Source organism: Telopea speciosissima, chromosome 6, assembly GCF_018873765.1.
Source record: "Telopea speciosissima isolate NSW1024214 ecotype Mountain lineage chromosome 6, Tspe_v1, whole genome shotgun sequence".
In the NCBI taxonomy this organism is placed as follows: Eukaryota; Viridiplantae; Streptophyta; class Magnoliopsida; order Proteales; family Proteaceae; genus Telopea; species Telopea speciosissima.
In genome coordinates, this window is record NC_057921.1 from 32,574,852 (window position 1) to 32,593,376 (window position 18,525).

Here is an 18,525-nt window from a genome sequence, read left to right on the forward strand (position 1 = left end):
CCTATAAAATTTTCTTTTAAGTTTCAAAGGAATACGCCAATCACACAACACTCCAGACGTACCTCTCCACTTCGTCCATCTTATTTTCATTCTCTTTAAAACATCATCCTCTATATCATCTTCTTTATTTATGATTGAACCCAAATACCTAAAATAATCATTTTGCGGAATCTCCCTCTCATCAACTTTTACCACCTCATTATCCATCCTTATACTCCATATTCATTCTATTTATCAACCCGTTGATTCCAAGATTGATCTCCAAAACTCCAACTTGGCGTTAATCCCTACTTTTGTCTCATCCACCGAAACAATATCATTAGCGAAAAGCATACACCAAGGAACTCTACGATTAAATCACCTATTCTAAGAGAAAACAAATAAGTGCTTAAAGTTGATCCTTCATGTAACCCAATTGTAATTGGGAATTGACTATGTTAACACCCCACAATTCTTATACTAGTCACCACACCATCATACATATCTTTAATTATGTCCACGTATTTACTTGAAACACTTCTCTTCTCTAGTACTTGCCAGATTAACTCTCTAGGGGCTCTAATATAAGCTATTTCTAGGTCAATATAGACCATAGGGAGATCCTTCTTACAATCTCTAAATCTTTCCATTAATCTCCAAAGTAAGTAAATAGCTAATGTCGTGGATCTTCCTGGCATAAAATCAAATTGGTTCTCCGTAATAGTAATTTCTTGTCTCAGGTGAGTTTCAATAACTCTCACCCATAATTTCATAGCATGACTCATTAGTTTTATGCATCTATAGTTATTACAGCTTTGAATATCACCATTATTTTTGTAAATCGGAACCACAACACTTCTCCATTAATCTGACATTTTCCTTATGCTCATAATATTATTTACAGCGCGGTTAGCAAAGATAAATCACAGATTCCTTAGCTCTTCTACACTTCTATTGAGACCTCTTCTGGGCCTGGGTGTTGCCTACTTTAATCCTCTCCTTAAAGCTTCTTTTACTTCAAATACCCTAATTTTTCAAATATATCTACGGCATGTGGTGTCTTGATGGGTAATGTAGTCTTTTGGAATACTGTTACTCGAAATGTGTTCATTTAGTAGGCTGTAGAAATAATCTTTACATCTCTATTTAATGTCCTCATCCTTTATTAATAATTTACTATCTTTACTTTTAATACATATAACATAGTCGAGATCTCTACTCTTCCTTTCCCTCATTTTAGCTATCTTATAGATAGCTTTTTCCTCTTCCTTTGTGCTCAAATTGTTATAAAGATCTTCATATTTATTCGGCCTTGCTTTTCCCAAAATCATTTTAAACTAAAGATCTTCATATTTCTTCGGCTTTGCTTTTCCCAAAATCATTTTAAACCTTTTTAGATGCTCTACATCCTTAGTCCTTTGCCGTGTCTTAAAACTAACTTTATTAATCTTAATGGTTGCTTGAACCTCATCATCCCACCTCCAAGTCTCTCAAGAGGAATGACGTTTTCCTTTCGATTCTCCTAGGACAGCTTTAACAACCTTCTTAATACAAGTAGTCATCTCGTTCCACATCGTATTAGTGTCTCCCTCAAAATCCCACTTTCCTTGTTTGACCACTTTATCAGTAAATGATTTCAAGGTATCTCCTTCTAAGCCCCACCACCTTATCCTAGGGCAAATAAGCTCACCTTTCTTACGATTCTACGTAGTGAGGCACATATCCATGACAACTAATCTATGTTGTATGGTTAGGGCATTAGGCTCTCTCTTGGTATAACCTTATAGTCCTTACATAACAATCTATTAGACCAAGAAATATATTTGGCTACCATGATGCCCACTTTTAAAGATAACTAAATGCTCCTCTCTCTTTTCAAAGTAAGTGTTTACAATGGATAAATCATAAGCCACGGCAAAATCTAAAACTAAGATCCCCTCTTCATTCCTCTCTTCAAAACCATATCCTTCATAGCCTCTACGATCTCCCAACATGTCCATTCAGATTCCCCGATAATAATATTTTCTCCTTGCACTAATCCATCCATGTGTTCACAAAATTTTAACTTACAACTTTCATCCAATCCTACTTGAGGTGCATAAGCGCTAATTACATTGACAACCCTTTCTCCAACACAAGCGTGATGTATATAATCCTATCTCTAAATCATTTAACATCCACCACATCATTCTTTAAATCTTTATCCCCTACTATGCCCACTCCACTTCTATTACTGTTATCCCCATAAAGAAAAGTTTAAAGTCGTCCACCTCCTTAGCTTTTTTACCCTTTTATCTAGTCTCTTGAATACAGGCAATGTTAATCCTTCTTCTCCTCATAACTTCTATCAATTCTAGACTCTTACTCATTAAAGATCCAATGTTCCAAGATGCTAATCTAATATTATGCTTGTGGACTAGATTGCAAAATAAACCCAAATAACCCTACCAACACTTGTCAGTCCAAAAACCCAGGTTGGGCCAATTGTGTTTGGGTTTGAGTTTCCAAACCTAGTAGTGTAGGTTCAATCATTGTAGTGCTACTGCACCAACTATCCTCTAAAAAGAACTCGACTCCGTTCAATATGGATAGTACCAAAGATACCATTTGAGTCAACTCACTAAAGGAGAAAAGAACTCGCTACCTTTTTGAGCTTGATCTCAAGGAGGCCCTTAATGGGAAGAAGCTTCATTTCTTTGCCGCGGTGCTTGAAAGAGTAGGCATTCGCATACCCACAATGTTGTGCCTTCTTTCAAACAGCCATAGTCATCTGAGAAGAATGCGACACGCCCTCAAAGGAAGGACGTCACATTGCACCATCCATGAAATATGTGAGCAAACACATGTCGTAATATTGAGATTAGTGATATTGTCCTATCTTAGTTGTGCGAACTTAAGGTGTATGCCCTACTTGTAATTGGTAGGCAAGAATCTCCAGTCCATGGCCTCTCGCATCTCAGCCGAAGTGGTGACTAAACCGATGCCTCTAGTATGATTTTGTTGTTGGTGTTTGTTGATCCACCAGAGCCGAGCCGTGCCCTTCAGCTTACCCTCAACAAATAGAAGTTTTTGGGCCTCAGTCAATCAGTCCCATCTGAAGAATATCTCCAAACTGTGAACCCAGTCCAAATATTGCAATACATTATTTTCCTACTAAAAATCAAGGAAAATTAATTTGGCTCCTCTTTTAGTTCCATAGGGAGCATTGTCAAGTGTCAACACATCGGCCAGCCCCATATGGTGTAAAATGTGACGGTGGTGGTGGCAGTTACAGTGTTGTAACTTGAGACGGTGGGATGGAGTTAGAAGAATCCCCAGATTGAATGGGACTCTTTCCTTTATCAGAAGACACCAATCGGTCAATAAAAGATTGTGTAGATGCCATCATAAGCGGGACAGAACTAATATCTGTGTTGAGGGTATCAACATGATCTGTGCGGTTGTATTATCTATCCTTGTTTCATCTTTATAGGAGAAAAGCTATTGGAAAACCTCACTATTGGCCACCATGGTTAGGAAATGGAGGACTTTCAGCTCAGATACCAATTTGGTGCAATCTCGGGTCGTGAAACCCTATTTGGGATTGTTGTGGGCCCACAAATATAGTAAATTACCCTAATCAAGAATTTTATGGCAAAATATATTATGGTATACAAGAGTGACAAAACCGAAATAATCATAATCTCAATGATTAATTAAAAAGACAAAGACGGATAGAGAGGGAATTATTAATTAAAGGACTAACTGGAACCAAAACAAAATAAGGGACAAAGGAGAATAAGGGAAGATGGGAGGGGTAATTGGGTCAATGAACTCAAAGGGTGTTAAAATCATGAAAGGGGGTTTGTCTTCAACCTCCCGACCAGCAAGGAGGTGGAAAAACCGGTTTTCCTACAGAAGAGAGAACTCTCTCAAATCAAATCCTTTCGAAGAGAAATTTTGGGGGTGAGTTCTTGATCCCAAGAGATGTATAGTTAAGGATGTGTACCAGCATAGGAGGAAGAAACAGGCGGCATCATGTTTTAACTCTCTCTCAAGGCCTCAACATAAGATTGAGTGACCAAATGTTGCTGAAAGTTGCAAGTTTATAGATCTTTCTCTGGGCAAGCTTTCACATCACCACCATGATGCGTCCTGATGCGTCCTTTTTTCTGTGACCGGAGGACAACTTTCCTGAGTGAATAAAGTTCCCAAGATCTAACAAAGACCATCACCAATCTACTTGACTTCAAAGGCGTTGTTTATAACATCTCTTGCTCTAGCTTACTAAGAGTGGCTAACCTTGAAATCGATGGCTTCATATAAGTAGGGAAACTTTTTTATTTTTGAATCCAAGGCCTGAATAGGATCAGATCCAAGCTGAAAACTTTTTTATTCATTGGGATGTGGGAAAAGAAAAAACTGCAAAAACTGATATGGAGTAGTTTATTCAATCTTGTATGAGTGTGATGATAGGAGCAGAAAATGAGCTCACAGAAAAGAGAGATGTGGGAACAATCGGAAGAACAACATTGAGGTGCAGTAAAGAATTAAATATGACTAAAAGTGAAGCTATTTCATCACTAATGATTATAAGAGATAGAATCACTTCTTGACAAAGACTATAATAAAGATTATAATACGAACTGTTCAAACTAAGGAAGAAGCGATAAGCAACATTAGTCAATGACAGTAATTTTTGTCCTTTAAACTTTTAAAATGACAGCATTCATTCAAATGTACCTTGGATTGTCATACCTTAGGCATTTTTTTTTGGTAAGTCACACAAACATATTCGTCAAAAAACAAAATAAACTTAAATCAACGTATACTTGTGCAAGTGTCAAAAAACTGATATAACATAAAGCATGTTGCCACAAGGCCACAAGGCAATGACTAGGCATCCAAGGTAGTCACCTTTCTAGCATCAAACAAAGCGTACTGCCGCCTTGGACCCAAGAAGGTGCTTGGACACTTAGGCAGCGCCTAGGCGATGCCCTGACAACTATGGGTCAATATGCAGTAAGGAGTTTGACATGGTGATATGACTTTGCAGATCTGACGAGCCCAGGAAGCTAATCAACTTGGATACAACTTGGTTTACAGTGGGCTATGACCAGAAAAACTATGCTGCAGATTCTTGTTTTTATTGCTGACCCAGTAATATCAGCTTATTCACCAAAACACAAATATATACTTTGATCACATCCTAGACATATGCGAGAATAAGTTTTCTCAGTCAGTCTGTCCCAAGCTTGGAAATGAGTGCAAGGACAAATTCATTTGTCCAACACAAATAAGGGGTGTCCAACCCAGCACCATGTGAAATTTACGTTGGCTTCATAAATAAGTGTCCATATTTGTGTTAGAGTTGGTGGCCCACACAGAAGAACTGACGTAGCAGTCAAGAGGATTCCACATCTCCTTGTGTGGCAAAAGTTATGCAACAACACCTATACCTGTCTGTCAATTTCTGTCGTCTGTCCATGGCAGTCCATGATGGTGCATCAACATTGTTTGAAATTTAATTTTTTTTGAAGGGAAACAAATAAAAAAAAAATGTGTGTTTCTCAGCCAGAGAGAAAAGAAGATCAATACATTGCACAAAAATAAGTATATGTAATGGCATAAACAGATGACATAATTATAGTTGCATCGAAGTGAATACCTACAGAAAGAACATGTGTGTGTGTACTTTTACATAAAAAAAATTCCAATGTTCCAATCATGTTTCCATAGTTTCATAACTTTTACAATGTTTATATGGGCATCCATCAACTTCCATGCATTAATTTTACTTCCATGGGGACCAAACTATGGAACAAAAACAAAATTGAAAACCTTGCAAGAAGCAACAAATTTACAATCTCCAACTTGAAATGAGTAGATAATTATACCCCGATAGAAGCAATTATTGTATAGAAGTATAAAACTACATCTTCTGATGCAAACATAGAAATCATTTAAGAAGAAAAAATTTAAAAAAAAAAATTCAAGAGCAACCACCTTAACTTCAATTATAGCATGATCCAGAAGTGGAAGTAGATTGGGATGGCTAAAAAGGGACGAGACATGAATCTCCTCCCTCACCAACTCTAACTGATCATTTGTGTGAATTAAGACTTTCTTTATCACATATGTACCATCATCTGCACCAACATAGAAGATCAGTTAGAACTTTAGCTCCTAGTTCAATTGTTTAACATATTGGACCGCAATTATAATCTAGCATCCTAAAGCCCTGCTCTCCAAACCAAGAAAAATAAAAAGAACAATACAAAAAATAAAATGAGATAATTCAGATCCAAATCATTGATAAATTTCCTTTCTCCAATACAACAAATGAAAAGTTGACCAATAACAAACAAATGAAATCATTTGGATCAGGACAGAAATCGAACAAACACCAAAGAAACAAGTAATAAAAATGATTGGTAAATGAAAAACTGCAATTCAGATTAAGAATAAAAGAGAAACCCATTTCCAACTATCATTGGAAAAACAGGGGAGAAGCACGGGAAGCGGGGGTTGACATGTTCATATGTCACTAGAAGAAGCAGAGAAGACACTTTTTTCAGAGTAAAGCTCAATTCAACATAGTATAGAGAAACAACAAAGTAATTTTTTAAGGAATTACAGAAACCCATTGTATGCCAGAATAACTCAATTATGAGACTGCAACATGATGAATTTCATTCAAGATCACCGTTTCCATACTAAATAACTAAACAGACAAAAATAAGAAGTGGACCACTATATTCTGACCAACAATTTCCAAATTTTGTATGAAAAAATGCTTCCCACTGAAACAGATGGTCTTTCAGATTCCCAAGAAATTAACAAGGAACAAATTTCTGGAACACTAACAAACGAAAACCAAATAAAACCCACGAAGCTGATAAGGAAACGGATCCAACCCGAAACATGAGATGGGTCTTTGATTCTCTTCGCAACGCCACCACCAACAGCTGAGTCATTTCCGACCTCCTTCACGAGATAAACATTCGCAAAACCACCTTCTCCGAGCTGCCTCAGTATCCTGAAACGGTTCTCATTGATCCAAACATCTCCTCCGCCATTGACGGCACCGTACAGAGCATTCATACCTGAAAACGAGCAACCCATCTTGGTTTGCTCTCTCTCTCTCTCCCTGAACTTAGATCTTCAGTTTTTCATGTCAAAATTGAGTTGTCAAACCGACACATCTCGCATAGATTTCTACCCGCCGTAGATTCTTACAGCGTTAAAACGGATCGAATTTGAATCCATTATTTTATTTGGGAAAAAGAGCTAACCAGTCGCATGGATAACGTGGCTCCAGCGCTACACCCTGAATAGCAAATTCGAATTCTGGAATTATTTCGATAAAAAATTATTCGGAATAATTCGTTCCGTTAATTTACGAATTTGATCAAAAAAGGGTCAAAAAACGGACATAATAAAAGTTGAAATAAAATTCAGATTCAAGAAGTATTTGTTTACCAAAAAAAAATTCGAACAAACAATTCATACAATATTTTTAATATGGGAAATGATTAATGTAACAAGAGTCTGTTATTTATCTAAACATAACAAGACATCTACTATCCTCATAAAACTACAGTTTAGGACGCAGATGAAAATAATTTTGTAAGGATAATTAAGTAAATTTAAATTCATTGCAAAAAAATCTACGAAACCCAGGAATTTTAACTTAATTTTTCAATAAAGGGTTAAAACGTAATTGTGCACTTCCAACGGCATCGGCTCCACCGTATCATGTATATCAACTCGAACATTGGTTCTCACTTCTCTCGCTTTGCCAGAGTATCTGTCGGAGACGGCAATCAGTGCCGCCATATCTGGTTCCCCGCTGTGGAAGAAGAACTTTGCTGCTTAGGTGAGGCTCACCCCGCCAATTTGGGAAGGTAAGGTCTCACGTTTTAAATTTTCTGTGCTGAACGTTGAGTTTGTGTTATGGAAGTGCAGACGGTCATTGCTAGGGTAAGCCATTGAGGCCATGTTCTTTGAAAAATCTTCATTTATCTTGTATATGTTTCTCCAGGTTTAGTTTAACTCGTTTTTCTTCTTTACTTTTGCACCTGTAGATCTTCTTTCTTGTGTCTCTCCTTTTACTCTCTCTCTCTCTCTCTCTCTCTCTCTCTCATAGATTTTCATGGATTAATTAACTGAGTTGGGTATTCATTAATTAGTGGATGCATAAAAGATTAGCACTAGTTCTAGTTTTAGTCGCCACTTTATAATCAATCATATATATGCAAGGCTCATGTTTCATTGGAGTTTGAAACCTCCATGTAGTTGATGGAGCTTTTGAACTCTTCAACAGGTTTAGGTTAGTTTCATGAACTTTCATCTCTTGTTCATCCTGTTTTCTCCAATGTCTTGTCTTTGTAATGCTGAACACTGAGCCAAGTATTAGGATTTTTGTAACCAGAATTGTTGAACACACAGTGCAGATGGCAGTGACTGTGTGTTGGTTGTCATTGTTGTCAACACAGTGCATGTGTGTTGTTGGTGTCAACACAATGCATCTTGGTGTAGTTACATGCAGATGGCAGTGCAGGCAGTGATTGGATAGTATTCCCACCATCCCCAGTAGTTCTTATAGTGTTCATACTGGTAGTAACATCATTACAGGGGCTTGGCAGTGTATACAGAGGTCCCATAGTGTTTGGGAGTCATCCAGGGGCATTTTCATCATTTGACAGTGATGTGACATGTTGGCAATGATGCTGGAGCATTCGGAGATTATGTAGCGGCATGAAATTGTTCATTGCAGTGTTTGGAAGCTTTAAATAGCCTTGGGTGAAGGCTAGGTGTATTAAGAATGTTTATTTCATAGGTTTTCGCACTGACAGCGTGTTTGTCGGCATTTTTTGAGGGTATAATGACAGAACTGGGTGGAGCATTCTGCATGAGTATTTTAGTTCATCGGGTTCTCTTCGAAATGCAGCTGGAATCGCGCAATTCCGAGTTCAGGCGATGAAGTTATAGCGATTCCCGTTTGGTCACCTAAAATGAAGGGCATTTTAGTCAATCCAAATTGTTTTGGGGTTTCCTGAGAAAATAGTAAGGATTTTGCTGATGTGGCTAATTTTGATTGGTAGTGCTCATCATCACGGACACGTGGCCGCAAACGGCACTCAAATCGGAGCTAAAACGAAGAAGTTATGGCCTAGATTCCATTTCGGGATCCTTGGTTGGTTGAAGATGCAAAAGATTCCGATCGACAAGATAACATTCAACTGAGATTTTAAAATTTGAATGTGCGGTCCAGATTAATTCAGATGTGTAGACCCTATGGTCCCTGATTGAGTGCAGCGCATGTGTAGAGAAGTGGCTAGAAAGATTCTCTTTGGGAGGTTCTCATGAGCCTTGTTAATTCAAGATATAAATGATGAAGATCCAACGGTCTAAGATCTTTCCCGGCTTCACCAACAGATCTAACGGCTTGTAGGATGCTGTACGAGACAGCCAATAGGAGCGCGAAACGTCACCTGCCACTGTCAGCCTTTGACATTGACTTTACCTCGTGATACTGATCTGACGAATGGGATCTTGAGCGATCTGACGTATGAAAAACATGTATATTTCAAAATTAAGATCTAACGGACGTTGATAATTGTGCTGATGCACTGGCGCTAAATGGAATCAAGCGGCGATATGATACTTGCGTGCGCACATGTACACGGCCCTCAAGATTCCATTTTAAGCTCTACGAATGGCCCAACTTCTAAACCCGATATTTCACTCATCCAATGGCCAAATGAGGTGAACTTTTTTTTATTTTGGATGATTTTTTTCGAGCTCTATCCATTGCTGTGCTGAGAGAACAGTGAAGAGAAGCAAAGGTCTCCGGAAGAAGGGTTGCAGCCCTAAGAGGTGTTGTATGCAGCTAAGATTTGAGTCTCCCTCTCTATCTCATGTCTCCAGCCCTTCCTTGATGCCATTGATGTTCTGAAATCATAGAACCAGAACTTCTTTAGGTGGTTGTAGCCAAGAAGGAAAAGGGAAAAGAGAAAAGGAAGAAGAAAGAAGAAGGAGAAAGGAAGAAGAAGGAAGGAAGAAAGAAAGAAGAAGAGAAGAAAAAAAAAGGAAGTTTGAAGCCCCATCTCAAGCCCCAAATCTTAGATTCCATGGAGGAAACAAAGAAGAAAAGAAAGAAGAAAGGAAAGAAAAAAGGGAGAGAAAAAGAAAAGGAAAAGGAAAGAAAAAGAAAGGAAAAGAAAAGAAAAGAAAGTGGTTTCTCCATTGCTAGGAATCACTCCAGAGCATCAGTGATTAAGCACACTTGAAAATTTCAGTTCTCCATCAAATTGGGAGAAGTTGAAGATTCCAGTGAGCTACCAGAGTTGCCAGACTCCATCACCGGATACCAGGAATCAGAGACACTGCATGGTTGTGAGAATTTCTATCTCTTGACCTTGTAATTTTTGTATTTTGGTATTCATTGTATATGCTAGCAATAGGGATGCATGTTGAGACCTATGCTAGATGTGCTTGATATTGTAGGGCATTTGTATAAGCCCAAGTATTTTTGTTGAGTTGTCCAGTTGCATTTGGACACAGTGTTGGTTACTAGTGGGTGCTAGGAAACCATTGAGGGTAAAACCCTTATCTCTATATTTAGGGATAGAAGCAGGTCAGATGTCCTGAGTCATAGGTGTGACTAAAACATCATCTGCCGTGGGTGTAACCTCTCGGTTTTATGCTGGAAAAATTAATGATGCGTAGATGCTGAGGTCCAAGTGACCATTACTCCGTGCACGTAAACAATTTGCCGAAGCACGTATATCTCTATGTTGTGGATGCTTGCTTACTTTGGTTAGAAGTGCCTTTCTGCAGGATGGGTGTACACACCTGGTAGAGCCTTTGAGTCTGGCTGGGGTGTGTACACGACTTTGTGGCTTGTATTCAGATCCACCAGTTGTGATTGAGTCAGTGTGCTTGAGTGAGGGATCTCCAACAGTTGACATAGCAGCTCTTGGCAGCAGTATCAGTGACTGTGGTTGTATGAGACTGAGTCAAGATTGCTTTTAGAGTGTGATTGTGTGTCTGTGTGTCTTTTGAGAAGACTGTGTGGGTGGTTGTGGTAAGTGTTAAAGATCTCAACAGGTGAACTGGGAGTGAAACTATTGAGGAAAAAGATTTTTAGAGTCCACTAATTCACCCCCCCCCCTCTCAGTGGCCATCACTGTTCAACAAGAACTAGTGCACCTGATCCACTATGTACCCCTCTTCTAACGAAATAGCATTCCCCATTTAACTATCCTTTGCCGTAAGGCTGCCTCTGGCTCATACCTGTGGCTGTAACCAATAATATAAATGCTCAGATAATCAGAAACTTGATGAGCATTTAACCTCTGGCTCATACTCGTGGCTGTAACTAATAATATAAATCTCCATTCAACTAGAGCCTCACTCCTCTCTCTCTTCATCTGTCTCCTGGTTGCTCAGATAATCAAAAAACAATAGTGTTTTGGTGGATTTAACCCAATAATATAAATCCCCATTCAACCTGTTTAAGCTAGCCCAGAAAACAACTTTTGAACCAATTTTCTTGCCTTGCCCTGATAACCTCGAATTGCAATAGTGTTCTAATGGGTTTAATTCCTTGAATAGAAAATCTAGACATGTTCCAGATGTGATTTTAATTGCATTTGTAATTTATTTAATAGTGTTCTGGTGCATAAAACTATGTAATTTATTGATGGTGGATTTCATTGCTTGAATAGAAAATCAAGACAGGTGAGCCTTTAGCTCAAACAGGAAGAGCTTCTGGGTTTGTTCCCAGGAGATGATGGTTCGAGTCCATCAAGACTCTTATGTATTCATCAGTAGGTTATTTATTTACTGTTATTGGATTTCTCTTTAAATCTGGGTTCTTGATTATGGTGGCAAGACTATTTACATGTACTCATAGTGCGGTTCTTAATTTCTTGTCTTAATGTGGCTTGTCTGCTATCCTGCCCTTTGTAAATCTCTGTCACTTTGTTATACAATGACTAGGTGGAGAATTGAAGAATGAAGACTAATGTTTGTGTATTTACTATTTAGTCTATTTTACTGTGTTACTCAATAATTTACTCAGTTTTTGGGTTCGTCATACAAGAGTACAAGATATGTTCAGTTATTATAGTTAATGGATAGCTATTGTTTCATCAAGAGGAACTTGCCATATTTTTATTTTATCACCTTTTGGTGGTGATGCTGGTCTTCAAAACCAGGCTGAAAAAGTCATTGGTCCTACAGTGGGATTTCATATTTTACAATACAGAACAGCTCCTACCTGTTGGCATTGACCATTCACCCCATCCAATTTCAAGTTGAAGATATTCATTTCCTTGGACTCTAAGCATTGTGAAAGATTCCACAAATTGATATATCGAGCCATGGCCATGAATCAGGATCTACAGCTTGCTTTACTACAAAAATTATTAACACAAGAAATTTCTCTTTCAAGCAGTACCATCTGATATAAAAAAATAAAACAAAGGAAAAAACAGAACCGAAAGATGAACAAACCCAGATTCAGTAGTAGTATGCCTTGTACTTGAGCTGGGTTTGAATAATCTTTTGCTAGATATACAAGGCTTCAATTCACCAATTGTATCCACACCCATCTTGTTGAAAGGCACTCTAATTCAGCTCAAGAGTTATTCTTTTAAAAAATCCAGGTGCCATCACCAAGCATTGATACAAGCATGCTTGCTTAGTATTTCAAATGTCATTTTACCTTGATAAAGAAATTATGGACTTAAAACAAGATTATAATAATAGATTATATTAAAAGAAGCTGAAACAAGATTGTTTTATGGACTTAAAACAAGAGTATAAAGAAGAGTACAATGACTGATCATTTGGAGTGACTTGGCTAAATTACATTTGTGATCTAGAAGTGAGACAGAGCTCTGTCAAGTTAGACAAGTTAGAATTGCTGCACAACTCAACATCTGTGATCTGGAATTGAAACAGAGATCTGTGATCTGGAACAACTGATTTGTTTTCTCCACAAACACTGATAATACTTAAAAAAAAAAAAACAGCAATTCCAAGGCCATCACCCATGCTTTAAAAAAAGCATTATGAAGTGAAACTGTAACTAGTGTAAGTTGCAATCTTATATTGAAGAATCTTCAACATGCAGTAACTAGTGTAAGCTGCAACCTCATTTAGCTTTAGTGATCCTTGAACCTGCATTATGAAGTGAAACTGTAGACTTTGAGGACACTTTAGGAAGCATCCAAGCTGTAGGTACAGCAGTCTCCGGATGCGGGTTTTCTCTGCCTTGTGGACGGGATCCATTGGCCTCCGTGGCCCCTTGGCGACAAGTGGTTAGGGATTAACATATTATTTCTATGTATTATCATAAGGGGTTGAGATCATGCTTGATAAATTACAATAAATAGAATCGCCACCTAGGGTTAGGGCCTAGGATCTAATGGGTGTGGTCCTATTTGAATGAACAGACAAAGCCACGTGATTCCATCTGGTCTGGTCAGAAATTGGGTAAGGGATCAGGTTACAAGAATGAGAAGATATTAACACCCTATCCAGCTCGGTCGAACCGGTCTTTTTGTTTGATGTCAAGCATTGAATATTCTCCCACTTTATGATTCTAAATTAAGGTTTTTTTCTGTGTTTTTTTGGCTTTTTTGGGCTATTTTGGGGTTCGGAGTGCGATTCCTTCCATCTTTGTCCCGTTGTCATCATCAAGAGTGGTGGCAAAAATTCAATGTCTATAGTTTGCTCCTCTTTGGCCGAGGCATGTGCCCTAGCTGTAGGGCAAAGACAGAAAAAAAGAGCATTTAATTTTATCACCAAGAGCATGTATTGTTGACACCTTGCTCAGAAACAACAGAGTTGCAATGCGAAATTGTGAGCGGTTAATCTCGATAAATATCGTTGATAAACCACATTAAAACTCAGTAAAAATCGATTAATCATATGAAAGTGATGTGGCATTCCTCGATCACGTTAAAACCATGTGAGGGTGATGCCACACCACTCGATCATGTTCAAGCAATTGAGGGTGATGTGGCACTGCTCGACCGTGTTTAAGCAATTGAGGGGGGAGCATAGCCCTTGCATGCGGGGGGCCAATGAGAATGCACACAAAAGTATCATGGGGGGGGTGGTATTTCCGCTTTTCATTGGCATCGAGCTCCTCTCTAGGGTGCCCAACACCCAAAGAGTACCAAGGGGAGCATCCAATGGCTGGGCCATGCCGTACATATCCCAACAACTAAATGGTGCATGCCAGGATGTGTGCGACACAGCTCAGCCGTTGGATGCCCCCTTGGGCACTCCCTAGGGTTTGGGCTCCCCGGAGACGAGCCGGATCCCTTTCATTGGGCACAGGACGATCATTTCGCCTGCACTGTGTTTGGGCGTGGCGGTACACTCCCCCATAGGAAACTTTTCTCCTTTTTTTATCAGACTGGTTGCTAGTTGCTACCATGTGAAGTCTAATATGGTAATTTTTCCATTTGAAATTCAAAATCAAGAAATAAAATTTGGACAAAATAGTGGAAGTCCCGCCAAAAACTGTAAACAAAGGTTAAAACTCACAATTCACTTTTACAGATATGCAGAGTCGTACTTGTAGTCTCGTGCCTCATCCTCTCTCATCATTTAACTTCCTTGCCTCTTCTTCCCTGGTGACGGGTTCTAAGAATGGGAAAGCTCTGGACACCATGAGGAATCCGATCAGACGATGCAGTAGCTTTGGTTAGAGCATTCCAGAGCAGATATCTGGGATACGAATGGGATCAATAACACCGGTCTGAATCACTTCCAGCAGCATTGGCTCCACCACATCATGGTATATCGAACCTTGGTTTCTCAAAGTGGTGCATTAAGTTCTCCTTCCATGATATCTGTCCACCACGATAACAGGGAAGTTGGTTTCTTTACAATTGATTTCTGGTTTAGTATTTCATATCTGAGTAGAATGTAGATTCGCTGATCTAACAAGGAGTTTCTCATTTCAAATATCTTGAAGTGTTGGGATAAAAATCCGATCTACTTACTGCAACTGTCCTTGTGACCATGGTGGTCTGATACAGAGAGGCATTTAGCCCTTGGTTTTTAAGTTCAAAAATCTCTAATATCAAGTCACAGTATCCTAGTCTCTGTGGTCCATTATGTGTGAGTGCTTATTTATTTTTCTCCATTCCGTTACTTGGTGGTTCTCTACTCCTCCCCCCTCCCCCACAAAGTATTGTTTCTCATATTTCACTGTTATTCTACATTAACTCGGCAGGCTCTTCTTGATGCTCCGAACTTGGTGAGAAGCCAAATGATTTTCAAGAGGCTCTTGCCGACAGAAATAATTAAGATTAACATCTAGAGAATCCCTAAGAAGAACACCCCGATTGTTGCTATGAAGGCAGTAGGTGAGGGACAACCCATTCTCAATACATAGGAATTGAGTTATTTGCTTCCTAGTCTATCACACGACTCTTAAGTGACAGTGTTACTGTACTGGCAAATGTCAAGAAAAAGTGGGAGAATAGCTCATGGGGCAAGAAGTTGATTGTCCTAAAGAGTTAAAAATCATGCTAACAAAGATCAAGATTGGTTAATTAACCTTGTCTTAGATTGGTATTTTTGATTCCTTTTGTTTGAGAAACTCACTAGTTTGAAATCTCTCTAGACCTTAGACAACTCTAGGAATTATTGGGAGAGTAGCATTTTCATGGCATTTTTAGTTTACTATAATTCCTTTATTTGTGTCAAATTTCATTTTGAATCCCCATCCCACCCCCCTCCCCTATCGCAATATTCTTAAATCATTGTAGCATGGCTCTTGTGAAGCTTTGTGTGTGCGGAGGGGTGGAGCTATCAGGCAAGAGGTAGCAAAGCTGAAAAAGAGAGCCTGAGTAGATTTGATGTAGAAAAATCAATTTCGTTATGGCGTTTTATGAAGTTATCATCGTACATAGGTTTTGTCTTTCACACATGACTAAATACTACTCAAAATGCTGCCTGCTTATATAGATCCCTATAATGACAAATACTACAATTAGCTATCTCACTCAGTTAAACTACCTAAATCCTGTCATCAGCTACTAAATTCCTCCCTTCACAAGTAGAAAGACCATACACTCATCTCTTTGTAAGTAGAAATACCTAGAAGGGCCTCTCTCCTCCCCCCTCCCCCCCCCCCTCGTACAAATACTACAATTAGCTATCTCACTCAGTTAAACTACTTAAATCCTATCATCAGCTACTAAATTCCTCCCTTCACAAGTAGAAAGACCATGCACTCATTTCTTTGTAAGTAGAAATACCTAGAAGGGCCTCTCCCCTCCCCCCCCTTTTCTTTCTCTCCATGTTTGGTTCACTCTATTAAAATCATGGATAAAATTTAATATGACATTTTACTTCTTGTTCTGGAGGACTGCAATGTGTTTGAACAAGTGCCAATTCCAATTATTTTACAATTCTACAAAGAACTAATCCTGCTGCTAAGCTGAAAAAAAAAACGAAGATCAATCAAACCATTTATTTCTCTTTAACATGACATGTTTTCATGAATTTTATGTCATAGTAGTTATTGTTATTGGGGGAGGGGTAAAGAAATGGTATGTTTCAATAACATGCTATGGTTATTGACAAGACTCATTGGAATTCAGTTTTAAGGCAATTGTCATGCTATGGTTACCCTTCCTCATCTCACTCTCACCCTTATGAAATTAGTAAACCTCGCTCATATTTCAATTCTGAGTTTGCTTCATGGGTATGTAATTCTTTTAAGAACTATTATATTGTGAGATGTGGATTAAAAAATGGCAAATTACTGCACACCATGGGCCAAGATATGGATTAAATAATGGCAAATTAATCATCCTCGTCTCACTCCCACCCCTTATTAAATAATGCAATTCTTGTGATCTGATAGTCTGAAACTTCTCCATGATTTTATCCATGTGAAGGTTCTTAAAGAAAAAGAGAAGGCAGACCTTATAGAGAAAGCAGCGAGAATGTAAGGTCATTATTCAGTTACTTTATTCCCTAGTTTTTCAATAACTGTTCATAACATGCATTACTTCTTTGGGTGCTTATAAATGGTAAGTTCCCTGAACCTCATCCTTAATTCCCATGCAATCAAAAGTTTCTGACTTATACTAATCCATAATAATTTTCTTTCTCTTGTTAGTTGACATTGTTCCAGCTTTTCTCAGTGTGGAAAAGCTTGTTTTGGTGAGACAATCCACTGCTGTAAAACTGCAGACCAGTTCTTTCTAGAATGTCTCCTTGATTGCTTAGACCTTTCACCTAGGCACAGGTAGCAAATAGGATTAAGCCTGGTGTTCATGTTTGAAGGTTGAAAGACCAAAAAAAGTTCAAATAATGCAAAATTTGGCTGGTCATCATGGGGTGGAAGGTCAATCGCCTTATCAGGGGTGTGGAAAAGATACATTTTAGCACAAGTTAAGACTCTTTTATGGACCTTAAGGCCTTGCTATCCTGGGCTCCCTCATATTGTTCAAGATATGAACAAGATCCAAAGCATTTTTTTTTTTAAATTTCCATGTTGGAGAATGTAGTGTATATGCCCTGCTTTCTTTGAATGAGTCGATATTCATTGAGCTCCATGTAATTGAAATCTGAATTATACTGGTAATTGATAAGGAGAGTGAAGTGTTGCAGAATCACAAAGCATATGATTCTAAGCTTATGAAAACATGTTTTTTTCTGATGCTGATTTGTTATCAGAGGCCATCATTTTCTAATTAATAGAGGAATAAATAGACAATTTATGCAAGTTAGGGCTTGGACTTGAGATTCGATTGGCCACTGTCAGTCACAAGTTACTTTGACACTGTTTTCATCTGGGGTTGTTTGTTATACATCATGGGGCTATCCAACCATGTTGTAGGTGAGTTTTTGGAATGGTATTGCCAAGTCAACTCAGATAGGAGTAGCTGATCATGATACTATTAAATGAATTTTGTGTCTCTCCATTTACTCTCTCTGTCTCTCTTATAGAACTTCATGGATTAATTTACTGATTTGGGTATTCATTAGTGGATGCATAAAAGATTAGCACTAGATCCAGTTTCAGTCGGCATTTTATAATCAATCATATATATGCAAGGCTCCTGTTACATTGGAGTTTGAAACCTCCCATGTAGTTGATGGAGATTTTTGAACTTTTCCATCGGCCTTTTTCTTAATATGAAAGAGCCACTTAGATCCAACAATATTCATTGACGGTAGGGGGTAACCAAAGTCCAAGTTCTATTTCGGATAAGGGCATTAAACTCAGTGTCCATGGCCTTACGCCATTCAGGTGATCGGGATGCAATCATCCTCTTATACCATCATCAACAAATTCATCCTGACTTAGACTAAATCATCTAACATCTCTGCTGACAATCTGTTCTTCTTTTCTGTTTATGTTGTATCCTAGGCACTCCAATTTCTTTCATAAGCTGAAGAACTACATGGTTGATTTACAATTCGAATGGCATACTTCTGTAAGAGAGGAACAATATCACATTGAAGAGACCACCAAACCCCTACATTGGTAAAAAAGATAAAACAAATATAACTGTG

General features: G+C 38.4%; 1 protein-coding gene across 1 annotated transcript in view; it reads right to left on the bottom strand.

Annotated features, from left to right (window-relative positions):
* Positions 1-18,525, bottom strand: part of LOC122664792 (serine/threonine-protein kinase 16-like) — a 28,860-nt gene that overhangs the window by 2,351 nt on the left and 7,984 nt on the right. The window contains exons 2-3 of the mRNA XM_043860771.1: positions 6,876-7,089; positions 5,965-6,107 (exon numbers count right to left, since the gene is read on the bottom strand). Of these exons, the coding sequence (XP_043716706.1) occupies positions 5,965-6,107; positions 6,876-7,083 (351 nt within the window). The 5' untranslated portion in view covers positions 7,084-7,089. The remainder of the gene's footprint in view (positions 1-5,964; positions 6,108-6,875; positions 7,090-18,525) is intronic.